This window comes from Clarias gariepinus, chromosome 2, assembly GCF_024256425.1.
Source record: "Clarias gariepinus isolate MV-2021 ecotype Netherlands chromosome 2, CGAR_prim_01v2, whole genome shotgun sequence".
Lineage (NCBI taxonomy): Eukaryota > Metazoa > Chordata > Actinopteri > Siluriformes > Clariidae > Clarias > Clarias gariepinus.
In genome coordinates this window covers 47,231,743-47,250,000 of record NC_071101.1, presented here as the reverse complement: position 1 = coordinate 47,250,000, position 18,258 = coordinate 47,231,743, and the positions used below count along the sequence as shown (strand labels likewise).

Sequence of the window (18,258 nt, the reverse complement as noted above, 5' to 3'; positions counted from 1 at the left end):
ACAAACGAGTTACGAAAATACGTGAGTAAAATACGTTAAACACACATGATACCATCCACGCAATGTCACTGCTGCAATAACCGCTGATGGATTTGGCAACACACACACACACACACACACACACACACACACACACACACACACACACAAAGACAAACTGCTCCATTCACATGCACTGGGGTCTAATCACACACACACACACACACACTCCTTTCAGGTCTCGGCCAGTGTTACCTCACTTACTCAGTTTGTCGTCCGTTCGGGAAAAAGGGAAGCAGCACAGCTGACCCATCGCTTCCTCCCTCCCTTCCTCCTTTATTCCCCCTTTTTCCTTCTTTCCCCTCTCCTTCTGGTGTATTCAGAGAACTGGTACAATCCGAGAGCAGCTCCAGCAGCTGACTGTGTGTGTGTGTGTGTGTGTGTGAGAGAGAGAGAGAGAGAGAGAGAAGCAGAACGCCTCATGCAGTGTGCTGTAGTTGCTCATGTGAGTGTGTGTTAAGGGGGTGGAGTCTAAAACCCCACCCCCTCAGCATTGGTACTCTTGAATACTTGGCTTAGTGCGTCGATGTGTCCGTGTGTGTGTGTGTGTGTGTGTGTGTGTGTGTGTGTGCACGTGTCCTCAGGCGTCCACTCCGCTATCTGAAGCGGCTCCGGTGGAGTCAGTGGGGGTTCATATCTCCCGCATGAAATCCGCTCCTGGATGGAACGGCAGCGAGTGACCCCATGGCGTTTCCCCCAGACCAATTAGTCGACCTCAATTAGCCCATCACGTCACGCGGGAGTGGAACTTCCTCTCTCCGCTGATTGTTGGCTATTAGCCGCCTCGTTACTGTTCTTATCCGGTGTCACTGCTGACTGCGCTCTCCAACTGTCATTCTGTTACAGACATGATGAAGATGATGATGATGGCGAGGGGGGGGGTGGTGGTGAAGACATGGCTGCTTCTGTTAATACTCTAACACCAGTAGAAAATTATATGGAATACTTCGAACACTCATCAGTCCCAGTCTGCTCTATGTACTGAAACATAGAGGCAGAGCCATAAACTACATAAACATCACATGACATTTAATTACTACACCATGCTCAAATACTTTACTACAATAAACACTACACTAAGCTAAAATACCTTACTACCAGAAAATACTCTACTGCACAGAAACCCTTCACCATCCTTAGATGATCCACTAGATTACACACTGAACTACTTTAGACATGTTTTCCGGTACCACTACATCACACCACTGAATACTTCAGCACTGCTACTTTAAATACTACATTACACTGAATACTTTAATAACACTATATTAAATACTACATTACACTAAATACTTTAACACCACTGCATTAAATACTACACTACACTAAATACTTCAAGACCACTACAGTAAATACTGCACTTCACTGAATAACACTGTATTAAATACCACACTACAATAAATTAATTAATAACATTGCATTAAATACTACATTACACTTAATACCTCAACACCTTTGCATTAAATACTACACTACACTAAATACTTCAAGACAACTACAGTAAATACTACATTACACTGAATACTTCAACAACACTACATTAAGTACTACATTACACTAAATACTTCAACACCACTGCATTAAATACTACACTACACGGAATACTTTAATAACACTGTATTAAATACTACACTACAATAAATAATTTAAAACATTGCATTAAATACTACATTACACTAAAATACTTAAACAACGCTGCATTAAATACTACACTACATTAAATACTTCAACACTACTGCATTAAATACTACGCTACACTGAATACTTCAATAACACTACATTAAATACTACACTAAATATTTCAGCACTGATACATTAAAAACTACACTACACTAGTCTGAAATACTTTAATAGCCCTGCATTAAATAAGCACTAAATACTAAACTAAATACTATAACAACACTGCATTAAATACTATGCAACACTAAAATATCCCATACCACTGCATCAAATAATAAACTACACTAAGTAATTTAACAACACTGCATTAAATACTACACTACATAGAATACTTTGTTTAACATTAATGCAGTAATCATTATACCAAAGCACTTAATGTTCAATGAAGTATTTAATGTAGCGCAGTTGGAGTGTTCAAGTGTAGTGTATTGTTTTATATACCACTCCTGAAGTATTTTAGTGTAGTGGAGTATTTAATGTAGTAGTGTTGGAATATGGAAGTATAACATAATATTTAATGTACCATTGCAGAAGCATTTTAGTGTAGTATTTAATGCAGTAATCATTATACCAACGCACTTAAAAACTACACTAAAATACTTCAGCAATGGTACATTAAATACTACATACTACACTACACTATTTCAACACCAATGCAGTAAATACTATACTACACTAAAATGCTACATCATTGCTACATTAAATACTACACTACACTAAATACTCCAACACCACTGCATTAAATACTACACTGTAACACTTTAACACTAGCACATGAAATACCTCAACAACACCACATTAAATACTACACCACACTACTTCAACAACTCTGCAGTAAACACTACACTCAAACACTTCAACACTAGCGCATGAAATATCTCAACAACACCACATTAATTACTACACTACTTCAACAACTCTGCAGTAAACACTACACTCAAACACTTCAACACTAGCGCATGAAATACCTCAACAACACCACATTAAATACTACACTACACTACTTCAACAACTCTGCAGTAAACACTACACTCAAACACTTCAACACCACTACATTAAATACTACACGACACAAAGTATTTCAACACTACAACCACTACATTGTTACTACACTACTCCAAAAACATTTACATTTAATACTACACAACACTCCACTACACCACTGCATTAAATACTACACTACAATAAAGTAAAATACTGCATTTCACAGCAAGAACATAAACCGCATAACATTAAACTACCACATCCCGGCTGCTAAAATGCAGCACTGCGCTGAAAAAAAAAAAGAAATACGATACAAAACATTCTAGACTATGTTAAAATACTACACTACAATACTCTTCAATACTACAGTAAAACACCACTCTATGCTTAAATACTCCTCTACAAATAAACACCGGCACCTACAACAGTTCGAAAGTAAACTGTTCATTAACAGCAGCAGTGCTTGGTGTACAGTGTGTCTATAGTGCACACTGTCTAGTACATCACGTGGCTGTGATGCTAATGAAACAAACGTTTGTTTTTTTCCTGGATGTGGAAGCCGAGTGAGTGAGAGACAGAAACCCTTGGGGTGTCAATCGTCTCTGGAGGAAGCAGCAGGGATATATTTGTACAGAGTAGAATGACGTGTCTGAGGCACGCTCTGAGTCCCTCGCACGTTCTCGTCTGGTGGCAGATCGATTATCAGCTCTGTCTGGAGAGGGAGCGATAGACAAGTCGCATCGTCTGGCGTTATTATCAGACGGGAACTCATCTTCCGTCAGCAGGAAATCGTACAGCGGGTTTGTCATCTCTACAGCAGGGCATTATGGCTAAGGTTATCATCTTCGGAGCAGAAGGACGATGAACAAAACGCCAAAAATAAAAAAGGGAATTGAATTAAAAATAGTAACACACTGAAAATAAAGCTTTATTCCGGGTCGTGTTCCAACTGTAGGTCTTGTATCCATTCTCCCACGGTTATAAACGTCAATTCTGAGTCACACATCACCTCTATTAATGAGTTTATTGCCGTCAGTCAAAGGTGTGGGAGTCTCACACACACACACTTTCGGTCATGAGCCTGTAGTTCAGGTGCTTATTTTCCGTAAAACTGTAATAATACACTGTGACACAATCTAACGATGATCAACGCAGAAGATAAACTGACTGTAATTTGTGTAATTATGTTGTTTTTGATAACCTCTGCCAGAATAATTTATATAAGATGGAATATATGGATTTTTTTCTTTGCACATAAAACTTTCAATCTAATTGTTTTGTGTTTTCTACTGTAAAAAAAATGAGATGAATTTGCAGCATTCTTCGGCAACAAAAGCAGCCGTGACATTTCCACAGCAGGCGCGGAACACCTCGAGCGCTAACCTAATCTGTGCTGCACCGGCACAGCATCAATAATCTCCACAATCACACCGGCTCTCGCATTTGCCAACAGACGTGCTGTTACAGGCGGCGTCACAAAATCGAGCCGCAGTCTACTCCGGATCTCAGTGGGATCCGAACTGGCAAACATCCACGTCGTCAAACACACTCTTCCCCCCGCTGCGTCAGTGCTTGCACCCAGTACCACCGCTAAAGAGCACTCGGATTACTGATGTTTGTGAAATGTTTGCTCATGCGGAGACGCTGCCGAAATCTTGAGCCCCGGAGCTCGGCTGGCCATACATGATAACCTTTCCCATCGCGAACCCAGAGTCACGACTTAAATAAAGCAGTGTGGGGAAGTGTATTAGGATTTCTGGAGCAAAGCATTATAGATACGTCTTTGACATTCAAATATCTAAAGCAGGCCGGGGAATGAATTAAAATTTCTATTGTGACCCATGCAGGTTTTTAGGAAGAAGAAGTTCTTAAAGCAGAGTTACATGAGTAGGTGCTCAAGAGCAAAGTACTGCTCTGTTTTCTTCATTTTTACCCCAGAGTACCCTGGGAAAAGCCACAGACACAAATATTCTTCCAAACGGTGAGGGTTCATACAAACCTCCCTGTTCCTACGAATTCAGATGTTCATGCAGAGGATTACAGTTATCTACTGCCCCCTTTGGTATGGCTGCCATTTAATTCTTAAGAACAGATTAAGGCATTTTTGAGAAAAAAGGTTGACTTTTCTATTGTACGGTGGCCGCAGAGTTCTTACATTTGCTGTACGGTTGCCTCAGGACCTTCCTACAGCCTACACAAGTCGATCTTACCCAAATTTTTGTCTTAAAGTGCATATGTGCACTCAACGGCACTCTCAAGTACTTGGTAGAAACATCTCCCGTCTCCTGGTATATAAAGCGATGGCTATCCACTCGATAGAAAATTGAGTTATCCGCAAAATATGGTCATTTGACCCATAAGCAACTAAAAGTGTTCTTGTCACATACCCACAGATACCGTAAGAATATGGGTTTAGGGAAATGTCTTCTAAATCTAAATGATCCACGAACATTGTACGTTGATGTTAGGTTGTTGCTAAGGCGCTCCTACTGTGGCTCTACGAAGAGTGGATTTCATGCCGCGAGTTGAGACAAGACCATCGACCTACAAAAAGTTTTGAAGACCTACGAGGCTACAAACGCTAGATTCTTATAAGGCCACCTTAGGAAGACCGTAGGAAATACTCTGAAAATTGTTCGTATGGTGTTAGCAGACGTTCGGATGGGTATTCGTGACCGTAAGCATGTAGAATCCCTAGAGCACAGGATCCCAGATAAACCTTTAAAATCTCTAAAGTAGAAGGTACTGTACTGTGCTTGAAATGTCCAGAGCAGAAGATGAAAGAAGACGGTTTGGAATGTTCAGTGCAGTGTATTGGGTAAGTGTTTAAAATGTTTTAGCGTACACTGAGTATGTGGGGGAACTTTTTATAGCAGAGTACACCAAATAAGTGTTTTAAAATTCTAGAACAAAGGATCAAAAATAAGTGTTTGAAATGCAAATGAATTACTGAGTATAAACTTAAAATTTCTCGAACAGAGTACTGAGGAAGTGTTAAAATTTGTTGGGGCAGGAAACCAAAGAAGTGTTTCTAAAAATTTCTAGAGCAGAGTAATCAGTGTGATTTTGACTACTGAGTAATTGTTTGCGATTTCTAGAGCAGAGCACTGGGCTAGTTTTTGAAACTGTCTAACACAAAAAACCCCAAATTACTGTTCTAGTTCTTAGTAGAGCAAGGGATTAAAAATGAGTACAGAATAAGTGTTTGGAAGTGAGTGGAGAACTGAGTAATTGTTTGAAACTTCTAGAGCAAAGCGCTGAGTATGGAGTAGAAATTTCTGAGTTGGCGTAGAAGTATCATGAGTTAGCGTTGACTCCTTTAGCAATTTTAAACCCTTACTTACGGTATTTTGCCACAGGTTTAAAAACGTACTCATCGTCCTCTTACTTTACAAATGTCAATTGCTAGGATGGTGTATTCCGAGTTTTTTCTAATTTATGTAAAGGTGAATCTTAACTCAGTACTCATTAAGTTTATCTAGGTTAAACGTCTTGAGGAGACATTCCTGTGTAACAGTTCGAAATTTCTGGAACCGAGTACAGAGAGTTTTATGAATGTTTACAACAAATGGCCTGTGTGTCGAACCTTTCTAGAGCAGAGTCCTGAGAGTACCAGTGTGAAATTAAGGAGAGTACTGGGAATATCATAACGAAAGTGTCCCAAGTAAGTGTTTGAAATGTCTAGACCACCACATGAGTATAATCATGTCTACATTCCTAGAGCAGGGAACCACTGATTGGATTGGTTTTGCCGAGGTTATTCTAATATCAGGGTGTCCAACAGTGTAAGGTTTTAGGATCTACGTGGATCAATGTATTTAATGACCTACCTCATGAGAGACACAGAAAACAAGTTAATATATGATGCATTTCTGGAGATCTGGGTAATGAAGACTCATGGACATGAGGTGGGATTTTTTTTTATTTGTCCAGAGCCTTGTCCTGTAGAATCTCCTTGAAGCTCTGTGGATCTAGTTTAAGTGGATTTGGAACATCTGGTTGTAGATCACAATGGTTTTAAAATGGTTCATGAAAGATTATAGAGTCGCTTAGCTAAGCAAAGAATAACCAAAATTTTATGGATGAGAATTTGGACCCGAGCTCAGGGAATCTAAACAGGATTTGGATTTGGAGCATCAAGATGTTGTACAAGATGATGTCAATCCCCTGATTTGAATGAGTCGATTCAGACGTGTGGATCTAGTGTGTAAAAATATGCTTTGATGTTTAGGAACTGGATCATGTAAGTTCTGCGTGTGCAATGTACCTTCATTAACTCTAGAGATTAAACACCTGCTCGTCATCGTCTAATCAGTATCCCTGATTAGCATGTTCATTACAGCTGTATTGTGATTCAAATCGACTTTGCGAGCTGCTAAAGAGACAAATTTAAACGGCGAAACACTCGACGCAACCTCAATAACAGCCCAGATTTACTGATTCTACAAACACTCAGGGTTACCAAGCCAACCGATAAGTACCTGTCTGTTGATCATCCCTTTTGTAAATCACGCCGTTTGAACTTTCCGCGTTTTTGGCAGCGGAAATGTTGTACATATGTTCAGAAAAAGTTTCCAATTCACACTACTCTATATCACATGAGGACAGATCACATCTGTAGTGTGTAGTGTTATCTGCTCCGTACTAAAGACTAGTACATAAAACACCATGTGTGTGTTTGAAGCATGCTTGATGTGCACGAGTGTGTGTGTTGATGTACAGTAGGTGCAATGTGGTGTTTGTATGAGATGTCATGATAATGTGTGTACAGCACCATCTAGTGGATATCTGAATAAAATAATATTCATAAAGCAGGTGGACTGAGATAAATCTCAAATAAATTTATTTCATTTTTAACCACTTTTGAAAAAAAAATCAATTAGATTTTCCCTTTATTGTGACCTCATATGAGAAACCCCCACCCCCCTCCCCGCCCTGGCTTATTGCTCAGCTCTGCTGTTATCTGGATGGGCGTGGCTCAGTACTAGCTCATTCACATAGACACTGTTTGGATTAAAAGTTTTACCATTAACACACACACACACACACACACTGGAAAAGCTCTGAGATCATTGTTAACATATTAAAAAGGTATTAAAATATGGGACCTTTAAAATACAAGGGTGATGCACAATTATTCCCTTATATCTCACACCGTCAGACTTTTAACTGATTGGCTCCCTGAAAGCAGCCATACCAGGACGAAGATTCACTTCTGATTTTAATGATTGAAATAAATTCTACAGCCAGTGGAGTGCAGATTATTTTTGACTCACCTTCGGATGTTTAATACAGGCAAGCTAACACAGAGGAATATAGAATGCTAGAAATATCCTTAAAATGAATCTTGAATGAAAAAATGATCTTTCGTTCTATCTCTCGCCCAAAACCTAAGCCTTTGTGTGTATTTTTATTCATCCTGTCTCATTCGAAAAACTCCTTTGAGTGTGTTCTTATTCGAGCAGGCTGCACACGACTCCATCATCTAAGATTAGAAACACTGAAATTAGAAATGAATGCTCGTCACGATGAGGAAACCAAGCCGCACTCCTCTGACTGGGGATAAACAAAAACACAGAGGACTTACTGGGGCGTTAGGATTTAATCAGAAGATCACATAGTGACACATAATGCGATTGAGATATAAGCCAGTGGGGGGTAGAGGATGGAAGTTACTCTATGTGATCAGGTGTGGATGTATTGGTTAAGAGACGAGCAGTGGTGTTTTGTATTAAGTAAAGACGAGAAAGAGAGAGAAAAAGAGGGGACTGATTAACACGAACATAAAAGTGCATTGCAGTTATCCAAACTGGAACCAATAAAAGCATGTGTCCCCTCTTCAAGGTCGCTGCGTGATAGAACAGACTTCACTTTAGCCTGCAGGCGAAGTTGGAAAAAGCTCGCTTTTAATACAGAATTAACTGTTTATCGAATTTCACGCTGCTGCCAAATATAACTTTCAGATTTCTAACCAAGTAAGATCGGGGCAAGGTCCCTGAAGTCTGAGTTTAAACTTCCTTGCATGGTTGTGGTTTAATGGTTTTGAAACAATCGAATAGTATGTGAGATGCATTGCTCCTTTCTTAGCTTTACCGGAATGTACATTTGTATATCATCTGCATAACAACGAAAAGAAAGATTATTTTGTGTACATATTGACCCCAGAGGGTGTGGATAAAGCGAAAAGAGGAGAGGGCTGAGAGTAGATCCCTGTGGCACCCCACGGGAGAGAGAAAGGCACAGGAATAGAATAAATCACCAATCATGACTGTAAAAACTGTAATATTTCATTATTAATTATTAATTCATTATTTATTCATCAATAATAAACAAGTCTTTCAATTACTGACGAAGTCTATACACATTCCTGACGGGATTTAGATTTATATGTGATTAACTGTGCAGCACTAGAACTAGAACCGAATCCTATAAGCAGTATCTTAACACCGAAACAGACCACGTGTAGTAGAACACAAACCCACACACACTACACCTATGTGGTTGGCTCTTACCTCCACCCTCTCGCTTACCGCCCACTCAAGAGGACCAGAGTAAACTCACTGTCACTGTAGGGCTCTTCACTAACACGTTCACACACTTCTCTCCACACCAGGAGCGTCACACAAACCAACAAGTTACAGAAATGAGAAAGCTTTTTCAACCAAACCCACTCGTTTTCAGGAAAATAAAATACATTTAACCTTCAGCAATATTGCACAACTCTTTGCTTCCAGTAAGAGCAGATTTATCTTTTTTTCTTCTTTATATCGTCTAACTGTGTTTAATATTTATTTTACTGTTTTTTTTACTATATGTGGACGGAGCTAGATTACACTCACTGATTTTATTCAATATTTATTTTTATGTTATACATATTATACAGAAAATGTGTGTGGGCCAAAGAAGCTACTTCTGAAGTTTATACAACATGGAAGTGACCGATCTTGCTTCCCTAAAAATTTCAAGTTCAGCTGTTTTGGAGAGATGATTTTATGTGTCCCTACAAAGGCCATTTTTCAGCGTTATTCTGTCTCGCATGAAACTATAATCATTTAAAATGCAAATTATTCATATTTCTTTTTCAATATTGATACTAAAATTGGTGTAAGCTTCCAGAAGCATATGACCTGTAAAAATTGTTGCTTAAATAGATTTTTGGTAAAAAAGCTTAAAAAGCAAAAAAAACCCTGTAGTGTCCGTAACCATGTCAATGTCATGTTGCGATATCTTAACAATTTTGCATTTTAGAATAATACACTTTTTCAGGTTTATGTCTTTTCATGTAAAATCTAAATTGTCCAAGTTTCATCTGGATGACAGTTAAAACCGTTGAAAGATTTGAATTCAAAAAAATTACGGACACTACGGACATAAAAGGGCATGAAACTGTATTTAGCAAAATGTGTTCTTTTTATTTAATAAAAATATAAATTTGTGTGAATGAATAGTTACAAAATACGAAGCATGGAAACATTACATTTGTACCTGTGATGCGCCATTTCTTTAACATCTGAAATGAAACAACGGCATCTAGTGGTAGACAGGTGACACAACCAGGCTCCCAATTTCTCCAGCTCTGAAAGTTCCCTGATATTAAACACTGCTTTACTCATTCAGTACTACTGAATTGTTTTGCTTGGCACACCGGACATCACTGGAAAAAAAAAAAAAGACTTCCAGAGAGCAGCAGAGTTGTGTTGTGCTGTTGCAGGATATGAACTCTCCGTATCAGCTGCCTGCACCGTGACTGGATCACCCAAAATAGACATTTAGAAAAAGCCTGGACACAACCTCGATCACATAAACTGGACCACTGTGATAACGAACTGCAAACCCGGACCACAGAACTGAAGCAGAGTCCACCGCTGATTTACAAACGCGGACTGTTGGAAGGAGTCTCCAGTGTCAGTGCTTTGTCAGGTCATGTGACTTTAAGGTGACTTCATGTTCTGAGACAAAGTTCTTGACTCTAACACACTCGCACACACACACCATCCTTGTTCTAACTTACCAAAGGTGACTGTCTTCTCACGGTGGTAGTAACCCTCTGCATCCTTCTTCTTCAGCATGGAGCAGAGATCCATGGTGCAAACGTTCTCCTCGCCAAACTCTCGCTGCTCAAACGCTGTGAACAGGCTGAGGTCCAGCTTCTTGACTCCCTAAAACACACACGTAATTGGGATGAGCTGTGACTGACCACACACACACACAGGAACATGATGTCCAGCAATCTGTTGGGGCTGATAACCTCAGCAGGATGTGTGTGTCTGTGGGATGGTGGGAAGATTAAGGAGGCTGCTCCTATCTGACACTTCCTGATGGTAGAGTCTCAAACACAAACACACACAGTACTAAGGATCAGAAAATAGGAAATAGGCAAGAATGTGTCATATTGAGAAATGGCTAAGCTACAAAAAAAGGAGCTTGGTGCCAAAACAAGCCCATAACTCCACGAAACCTGGTGCTGCTGGCAGAGCCGGATGGTGAGACGTGACTGGGAGGGAACAGACATGACACGAAGGAGATATTTCTCATATTCTTTGAAATACTCTTTCCCCTTTAAAGTCATCATGGTGCAGCTATACACACTGACATATACCGAACATCACTGCCTATGGAGAGCTTTAAGAGCACTTCACTGAGCGAGGTGATGGAAGGAGGCGCAGAGTTCCGGATTAAAATCTAGTTACAAAGCACTCAGTCACGAAGAATGCGATTAAGTGTGTGTGTGATTTTTTTTTTTTTATCTATGAGTCAGGACAGACCTAGATCATAACATTTTATCACTTAACATTACTTTATATTCCTTAGAGCTTTACCTCCATCTTTACGCGCTGAGAGTGTCTGGGTCCAAGAGCGTTGGCGTAGGATGCACTGTGATGTGCTGCTACCTGTTGTTCTCTTTTACAGTTTCTTCCTGACTTTTCATACGGTTTCAGATACAGAGGACTGAAAGCACCAAACTTCTGGTACTCAAGTGTCCAAGGACTTTTAATTCTAATTATTGATTTTCATCATGGGAGGTTGTAGAACACTGAGAACCGTGTTCTGCATTACAGAACATGAATATTCTGAAGCTTTTCAAGGAACTGGCCATTCTGTGACATTCTAGAACACTAACACCTTGAAAGTTCTTCAACTTTTTATTTACTCTTTTTAAAGCAACAAGAATTAAGAATTCAATCTACATTTAAGATGATGGTTTTCAGGCCCTCAGTGTGAGTATCCCAGTCCCAGGAATTTCCCAGTCTGATTGTGGGATTCAATTTTGGGTTAAAAAAAATAAATAATTTGGAACGTCAGCCATTCTAGACCGTTTCACGCTCTGTCTCTTGCCTTCATCTAAAGAGGATTGAGCATGGCAGAACTCAAATATTCTAGAACTTTCCAATCTGATCAAGAAACTTGTCATTCTGGGATATCCCACATTTAACGTAGAACTCTTGGAATTTCACTGGACTAGATTTAATCCTATGAGGCTCTGGGACATTTGGAGCATTGTCATTGAAGAACCTCTCTGAATCAATCTAGAATCAATCTCTGGAACTTTCGAACATTTCAAGGCCTATTTCATAGACTTTCATCTGTGAGGGTCTAGAACACTGGGAGCTTCATCCTTCTTGAACTTCATTATTTAATCATTTAAAAGCATTCAGAAAACTCTACATTCACAATCATTGAACTCCAGGCATACTAGAACCTCCCTACCTTATGTCAGGCTTTTGTCTCAACAGCATATGGCGTTGCAGAACTAAAATATTCTGGAACTTCCCAGTCTGATAAGGGAACTGCTCATTCTGGGACATCCTAGCCTCCTACGACTTTAACATTCTAGAACTATGGGAACTCCATCACTCTAGAACAAGTAATGTTAAAAAATTTTAGTGTAACTATGGGCTTTCATTCTGGGAGACTCTAGGACAGTGGGAGCATCAACATTCTTGACCTTCAGTGTTGTGGATCTTCTATAACTAAACATTCCAAAATACACAGGATCTCGACATTTTAAAATAACGGTCCAAGACCTTTAGTGTTCTCATTTAGAAAGGGTCAACAATCAAGGACTTGAGCAATCTTGAATTTTCTGGCTTGCTTGTTGGATTAAATTTTTTTTTTTTTTTTAACAAAATTCTGGGTCTCTCAACCTCTCTCTTAGGTCTGGGAGGCTCTGGGACATTGAGAGCATTGTCATTGTAGAAGTTGAGTTATATAGAATAATTATTTTAGGGCGCAAGCTTGATTGTAGGATTCCATTTTATGATTCATTCTAGAACTTCTCTGAATCTACCTAGAACCTCTCTGGAACTCACGAACTGTGAAGTAGGTCTCGAACATTTTAGGGCCCATTTCATGGGCTTTCATTTGTGAGGCACTAGGACACTGGGACACTGGGAGCTGCAACATTTAGAGTATTTTAGAATCATCATTCTAGGCCTTCATTTTCCCAGTCTAATTGTAAAATTCTGTTTTTTGGGTTTTACAAAACTCTATACCTCTTGTCACGCTAGATCCTTCCAACTCTGAGGAACCCAGACAGATCAAGGGCTTTTAGGGTGATCTCCCACACACTTCTCCCCTACCTCCACACATTCTGGGACTTGAGTCATTCCAGAACCTTTTTTTTTCTTATAATAGGCAAGAACTTCTAAAACAACTGGCAATTAAGCTTCAGAGCTCTACTCTTTCCACGTGTTGTAAACAAACATCTCATTGTGAAAGAAATTTGCTTTTTCAATCAACGATTAAACTCATTTGTACATTAGCTTATTACACGGAGCCGCTGCTGTACATGAGCTGTTACTATAGAAATCATAATGTATTAGAACATAAACCTGTTCTGCTCTCAAGACAGCTGTTATGGAAACGTAATCAATACCTTCTAACCAATCAGAATTCAGAATTCAGAAATAATGATAAAGGGTTGCTCAATATAGTAATTTAATATAACTGCAAGAGGTTTTTTTTTTTTATTATTATTAATATTATTTTACAAGGTCACTGAATGATCTAAAAGTCAATCCGCAACACCTCCAAACCTGATTAGAGACACCATGTTCAAGTTTCAGCACAGAATCAAATTAAGGGAAAGTATAAAGCGCAATTAAACAAATCGACAGCAGAAGTAAAACATTTTGCTCCATTTAGAAAACGGGTTCCACGTTAAATCACGCATTCCAACAGTTTTACCTTGATGTTAAAATCCGTGTTTCTCCCCCTGCCCCGAACAAACCCTCTGACAATCCCGTCCGAGTTTAATCCCTCCAGGATACTGAGAGCGTTCTAAGGATCGGTTCTCACCTGGCGCCGGAGCTTGGGTGCTCGTGACAGCTTGATGAAGGTCAGGTGAGGTTTGAAAGCTTTCTGGTCTCCGGTTGGGATCCCTTTCTCCTCAAACGTCCTTCTGACTGAGTCTGGAACAACAACACAGAGAGAGAGAGAGAGAGAGAGAGAGAGAGAGAGAGAGAGAGAGAAAGAGATTCAGCTATCAGAGCGTCCAAGGCTATTTACAGATCAGGAGGGACAGCTATAAGATTGAAGCCCCTCCAATGCTTAATGTAAGACAAGGAGAGAATCAATACTAAGAGAGAGAGAGACAGAGAGAGAGAAAGAGAAGGAGAGAGAGAGAGAGGAAGAAAGGAGGAGTGTGGAGAGATATTGACCAGGAATAAAAAAAAAATGTATAATAAAAACTGAGTGATGCTGTTAAGAGGGCAGATTCCATCCCTCCCCCGCCCCAGTATATAGGTGATACATGATACACGCCACAAATAAAGGTGACGTTGTTGGAGAAATGGATTCTGATTGGTCAGAAGGTGTCCCGCGTCACTCGAGGAAGGGGTAGATGTTTGGGTTCTGCCCCTGAGAACCTGGTGTACCTGGTAGGTACGGAATGGAACCAGGTCCTCCCCAGGCCCATTTCTGACCACTTCTTATGAAGTGAAGTCCGGACAGCATCCTCAGAAGATCCCAGTACCAGAAGCTATTCTGTTCAACCAGCCTTGTACGAAACGGCGTAATACAATAGACATCGCAACTGTTGGAAGATTGAAGTGGAGCAAAAGGCCATGCTCATGCCACAACATCAAGTTTCTGGTGTTATCAATAATCAAAGTTGAATATTGCCCTTACAAAGTTGTTTCTTCATGACCTGGACAGCAATGTCTCACTAACATTAGGAGAGATAAAGGACGGAGAACTCACCTGCAATGTGCGTGAGGGTAATGAGGTGCTCTCCCTCTTTGATCTGGACGAAGGCTACTTCCTGTCTGAAGTGGCCAATGCCGCGGAACAGCAGCACAAGGCTCCGCCCACCCATTAGGGACGTCAACATCGGCTCCATCTCTTCTACTGCTAATGCGGCTCTGCGTGAAACACACACACACACACACACCTAGCTGTTATTCCCCCTGGGAGGTGCACTGACGCAGGTGTGAAATCACACAGAAATGTCTTGCACACTCCATCATAAAAGCCTGCGTGCACACACACACACACACACACACACACAAACACACAGAATCGTGCTGTTTTCCCCAGGAATGTTGCTGTGACGCACATACGTGTGATATCACATACTTTAATACACAATAATGTACTCTCTTATAACACACACACACACACACAAATCCCCTGATGCTCAATCCAAGCATAATCTGAACCCACCGGAGCGGAAGATTACTCTTACATAACTGCACACACTCCACATCCTGCGGAGAAAAAACTAGAACACGTCAGATAAATCAGAGGTCAGAATCACTCACAACTCAATCGCGATATGGCTGTGTGTGAAATAATCTCATTCACATCCAACACATCCATACACACCACCTGACGATAGGAAGAGGTGTGGGAAGTGCTCGAGAGAGAGAAAATCCCAATCCACCCCATCCGTCTCCAGTACCAATCCCATAAAACCACACCAGGGCTGCACACTGAACATGATAAATAATAAAGGGAAACTCTACGACACTCGACGTACTGTGGCATCATTGTAGCCGTAGTACAGTCCTGTAGGATGTAATGAACTTCTAATGTTACTTTGGGATCATGATTAGAGGACTGCAGTGGTATCATTACTGTCACACTGGCATCACTGGAGTATTACTACAATACTGCCGTAATGTTACTGGCTCATACGTCATTACGTACAACAGCTGAATTAAACTTCAGCTACCAATAAATCGTAAACTGTTCGCATATTTGGATTCTGCAGCATAAACACAATTTGTGCAATGTTACATTAGTTACAGTCCTGCTTTAAAATACGTTTTTTATTGAGTTTGAGAGATTGCGTTCGAAACAAACTATGCATTATAACAAAATATGCAACGTATGTAACTGCATAACATCTCAACACAAAGTGGTTCTATTGTGAATATGGATTGTTCTTCTTTTTTTTTTTACATATACAATATTTTTTAATTGTTAACTATATATTTGTTATATCTAAGAAGAAAGTTGTGTCCCCCAAATTAATGTTTGCAAACCAAAATTTTACTTCAAATATATAAGAACACCATAGACATACTGTAAGTGGTTGTGTCACCAGTGTTTGATTGAAATTATACAAAAATCTAAATTATCTTAAGGTTCTATTTTAATGGACATAGTGTAGCATATTAAAGTAATTTTAAGCATAGTAAACACTGGAATTTTACAAATTCTGGATTTAATTTGCCACCCTAGTAAGAGTGACCCTACCGCAGTATGTTGGACATTACAGCCATATGACTTTGATACGACTTTAGTTCAGTTTCAGCTTGACATTAGTTTAGTGAATATATAGCGCAATTTTGCGTACAACACGAGAATTGCAGTAATGTATTTGTATTTGTTATTGCAGAGTTACTTTGCGGTTACTGCAATGCTTACTCGGCATAACTACAATTTTACATTCACGTTACTTCAGTATTACTTTGGTGTTACTGGACTTCAATGTACCGTATATTAGAGATAGGAAAAATAATAGATTCAATTCAATATTAAATCAAATTCTAGTGTATATATGTTTGTTTTTCGAGGCAGGACAGCATTCTGGGGGGTTTGTTAAGAACTGTAACCAAATATAAAATCAGAGCATTTATAAAAAGTGTGATACTAACAAAATCACAACGCAAATACAAAATACAATCGGCACCTAGGAATCGTGTTAATATCGTGTCGGGGGATTCCTTGGTGATTCCCATCCCTAACGTATATATTGACTTAACTGTACCGTTACATTGGAATCATTGCCATGTGACCTTGCCGTACTGCAATATTATGTTTTTGTTACTGCACTGTCATTCTGGTGTCACTGCAATATTGTGTTGGCGTTACAGGTAGTCCCCAATTTACCAACATTTAAGTTATAAACAAGTAGTTCACATGTTTTGGACAAAAAATAGACACTGCAGTGCACCAGATACCCATATTTACAATTATATACAATATTTTCAGTGTGTAAGTGATAAAATGTCTAAAGTCCGGTATATTGTATGTACGTGTGTGGGCGGGAGAAATGAGTCGGCCTCACTGGTGGTTTTAATGAATCGGTCCGGGAGCACAATGATAGAAAATGTCTGTCCTGTAAAGCTGTCCTGATGGTAAATACTAATTTCAGAAAATCCTCAACGAGACAGAACTCACGGTTTAATAAAGTGGAAAACAGCTCTAAGACTAAAAAATGCGTTTGGTTTAAAACCGCAGAGAACACTGTTACAGTTGACACGTGTGAGATTCAGTTCCCTAGGTGCCTTAATGTTTTTTGGCTTCATGATGACAGAGTGGGGAAAGGGGACAGATTTAGTCAAGTGGACTGGTATTTTCATGAGATATATCCTTGTCTGGGGTGTATAAGACTCACTCTGTCAGACTTAAGAACAAATCGGACTTACGAACATGCTCACAGAATGGAACCTGTACATAATTTGGGGACTTCCTGTACTTCGCTGTATATGTTTACTTAACTACACCGTCACATTGGTAGTACTGCAATGTTGCTTGGACATGACTGCAAAATGATGTTGCTGTTACTGTAGTGTCACTTACGTTACTGGTGTTACTGCAATCTTGGCCTTAATTTAGTGAACAAGTGTAGCAACATTTTGGGTGTAACACCAGATAAACACCTGCATAGTTGCACTGTTGACAATAGGGAGCTGAGCTAAAGGTGTTTGTGATGTCCTCTTCATGCACAAAAGCAATTATTATGCTATAAATAGTAGCACTTGGATTGAAAAAGCAAACAGAAAAACATGTTTACACCTAATTGTGCTTCTGCTTTCATCACGTGTATAAAATACACTTAAACCCAGATACAGACAGAATGGCTTAATTCTTTACTCATTTTATAAATATTTAACGGAAGTAAAACTTTTTAAGTATATATGCACGCTAGAAATCTACAGGCATGTGTGAGGTGTATTATACATACGTGTCGATCTGCTCCTGTGTGGACAGGTATGTGACAAGCAGTGTGATGTGGAGCGTGCCCACAGGAACCAGAGCTCTGGAGAGACGAGAGTCCTTCTGCAACACCTCAGCCTGGACCACCTCCACCCCCTGCTTTATCTA

General features: G+C 39.7%; 1 protein-coding gene across 4 annotated transcripts in view; it reads right to left on the bottom strand.

Annotated features, from left to right (window-relative positions):
* Positions 1-18,258, bottom strand: part of LOC128517817 (A-kinase anchor protein 7) — a 32,663-nt gene that overhangs the window by 10,988 nt on the left and 3,417 nt on the right. For all 4 annotated transcript variants that reach the window (XM_053491055.1, XM_053491056.1, XM_053491057.1 and 1 more), the window contains exons 5-8: positions 18,119-18,255; positions 14,905-15,065; positions 14,002-14,114; positions 10,715-10,862 (exon numbers count right to left, since the gene is read on the bottom strand). In XM_053491055.1, the coding sequence (XP_053347030.1) occupies positions 10,715-10,862; positions 14,002-14,114; positions 14,905-15,065; positions 18,119-18,255 (559 nt within the window). The remainder of the gene's footprint in view (positions 1-10,714; positions 10,863-14,001; positions 14,115-14,904; positions 15,066-18,118; positions 18,256-18,258) is intronic.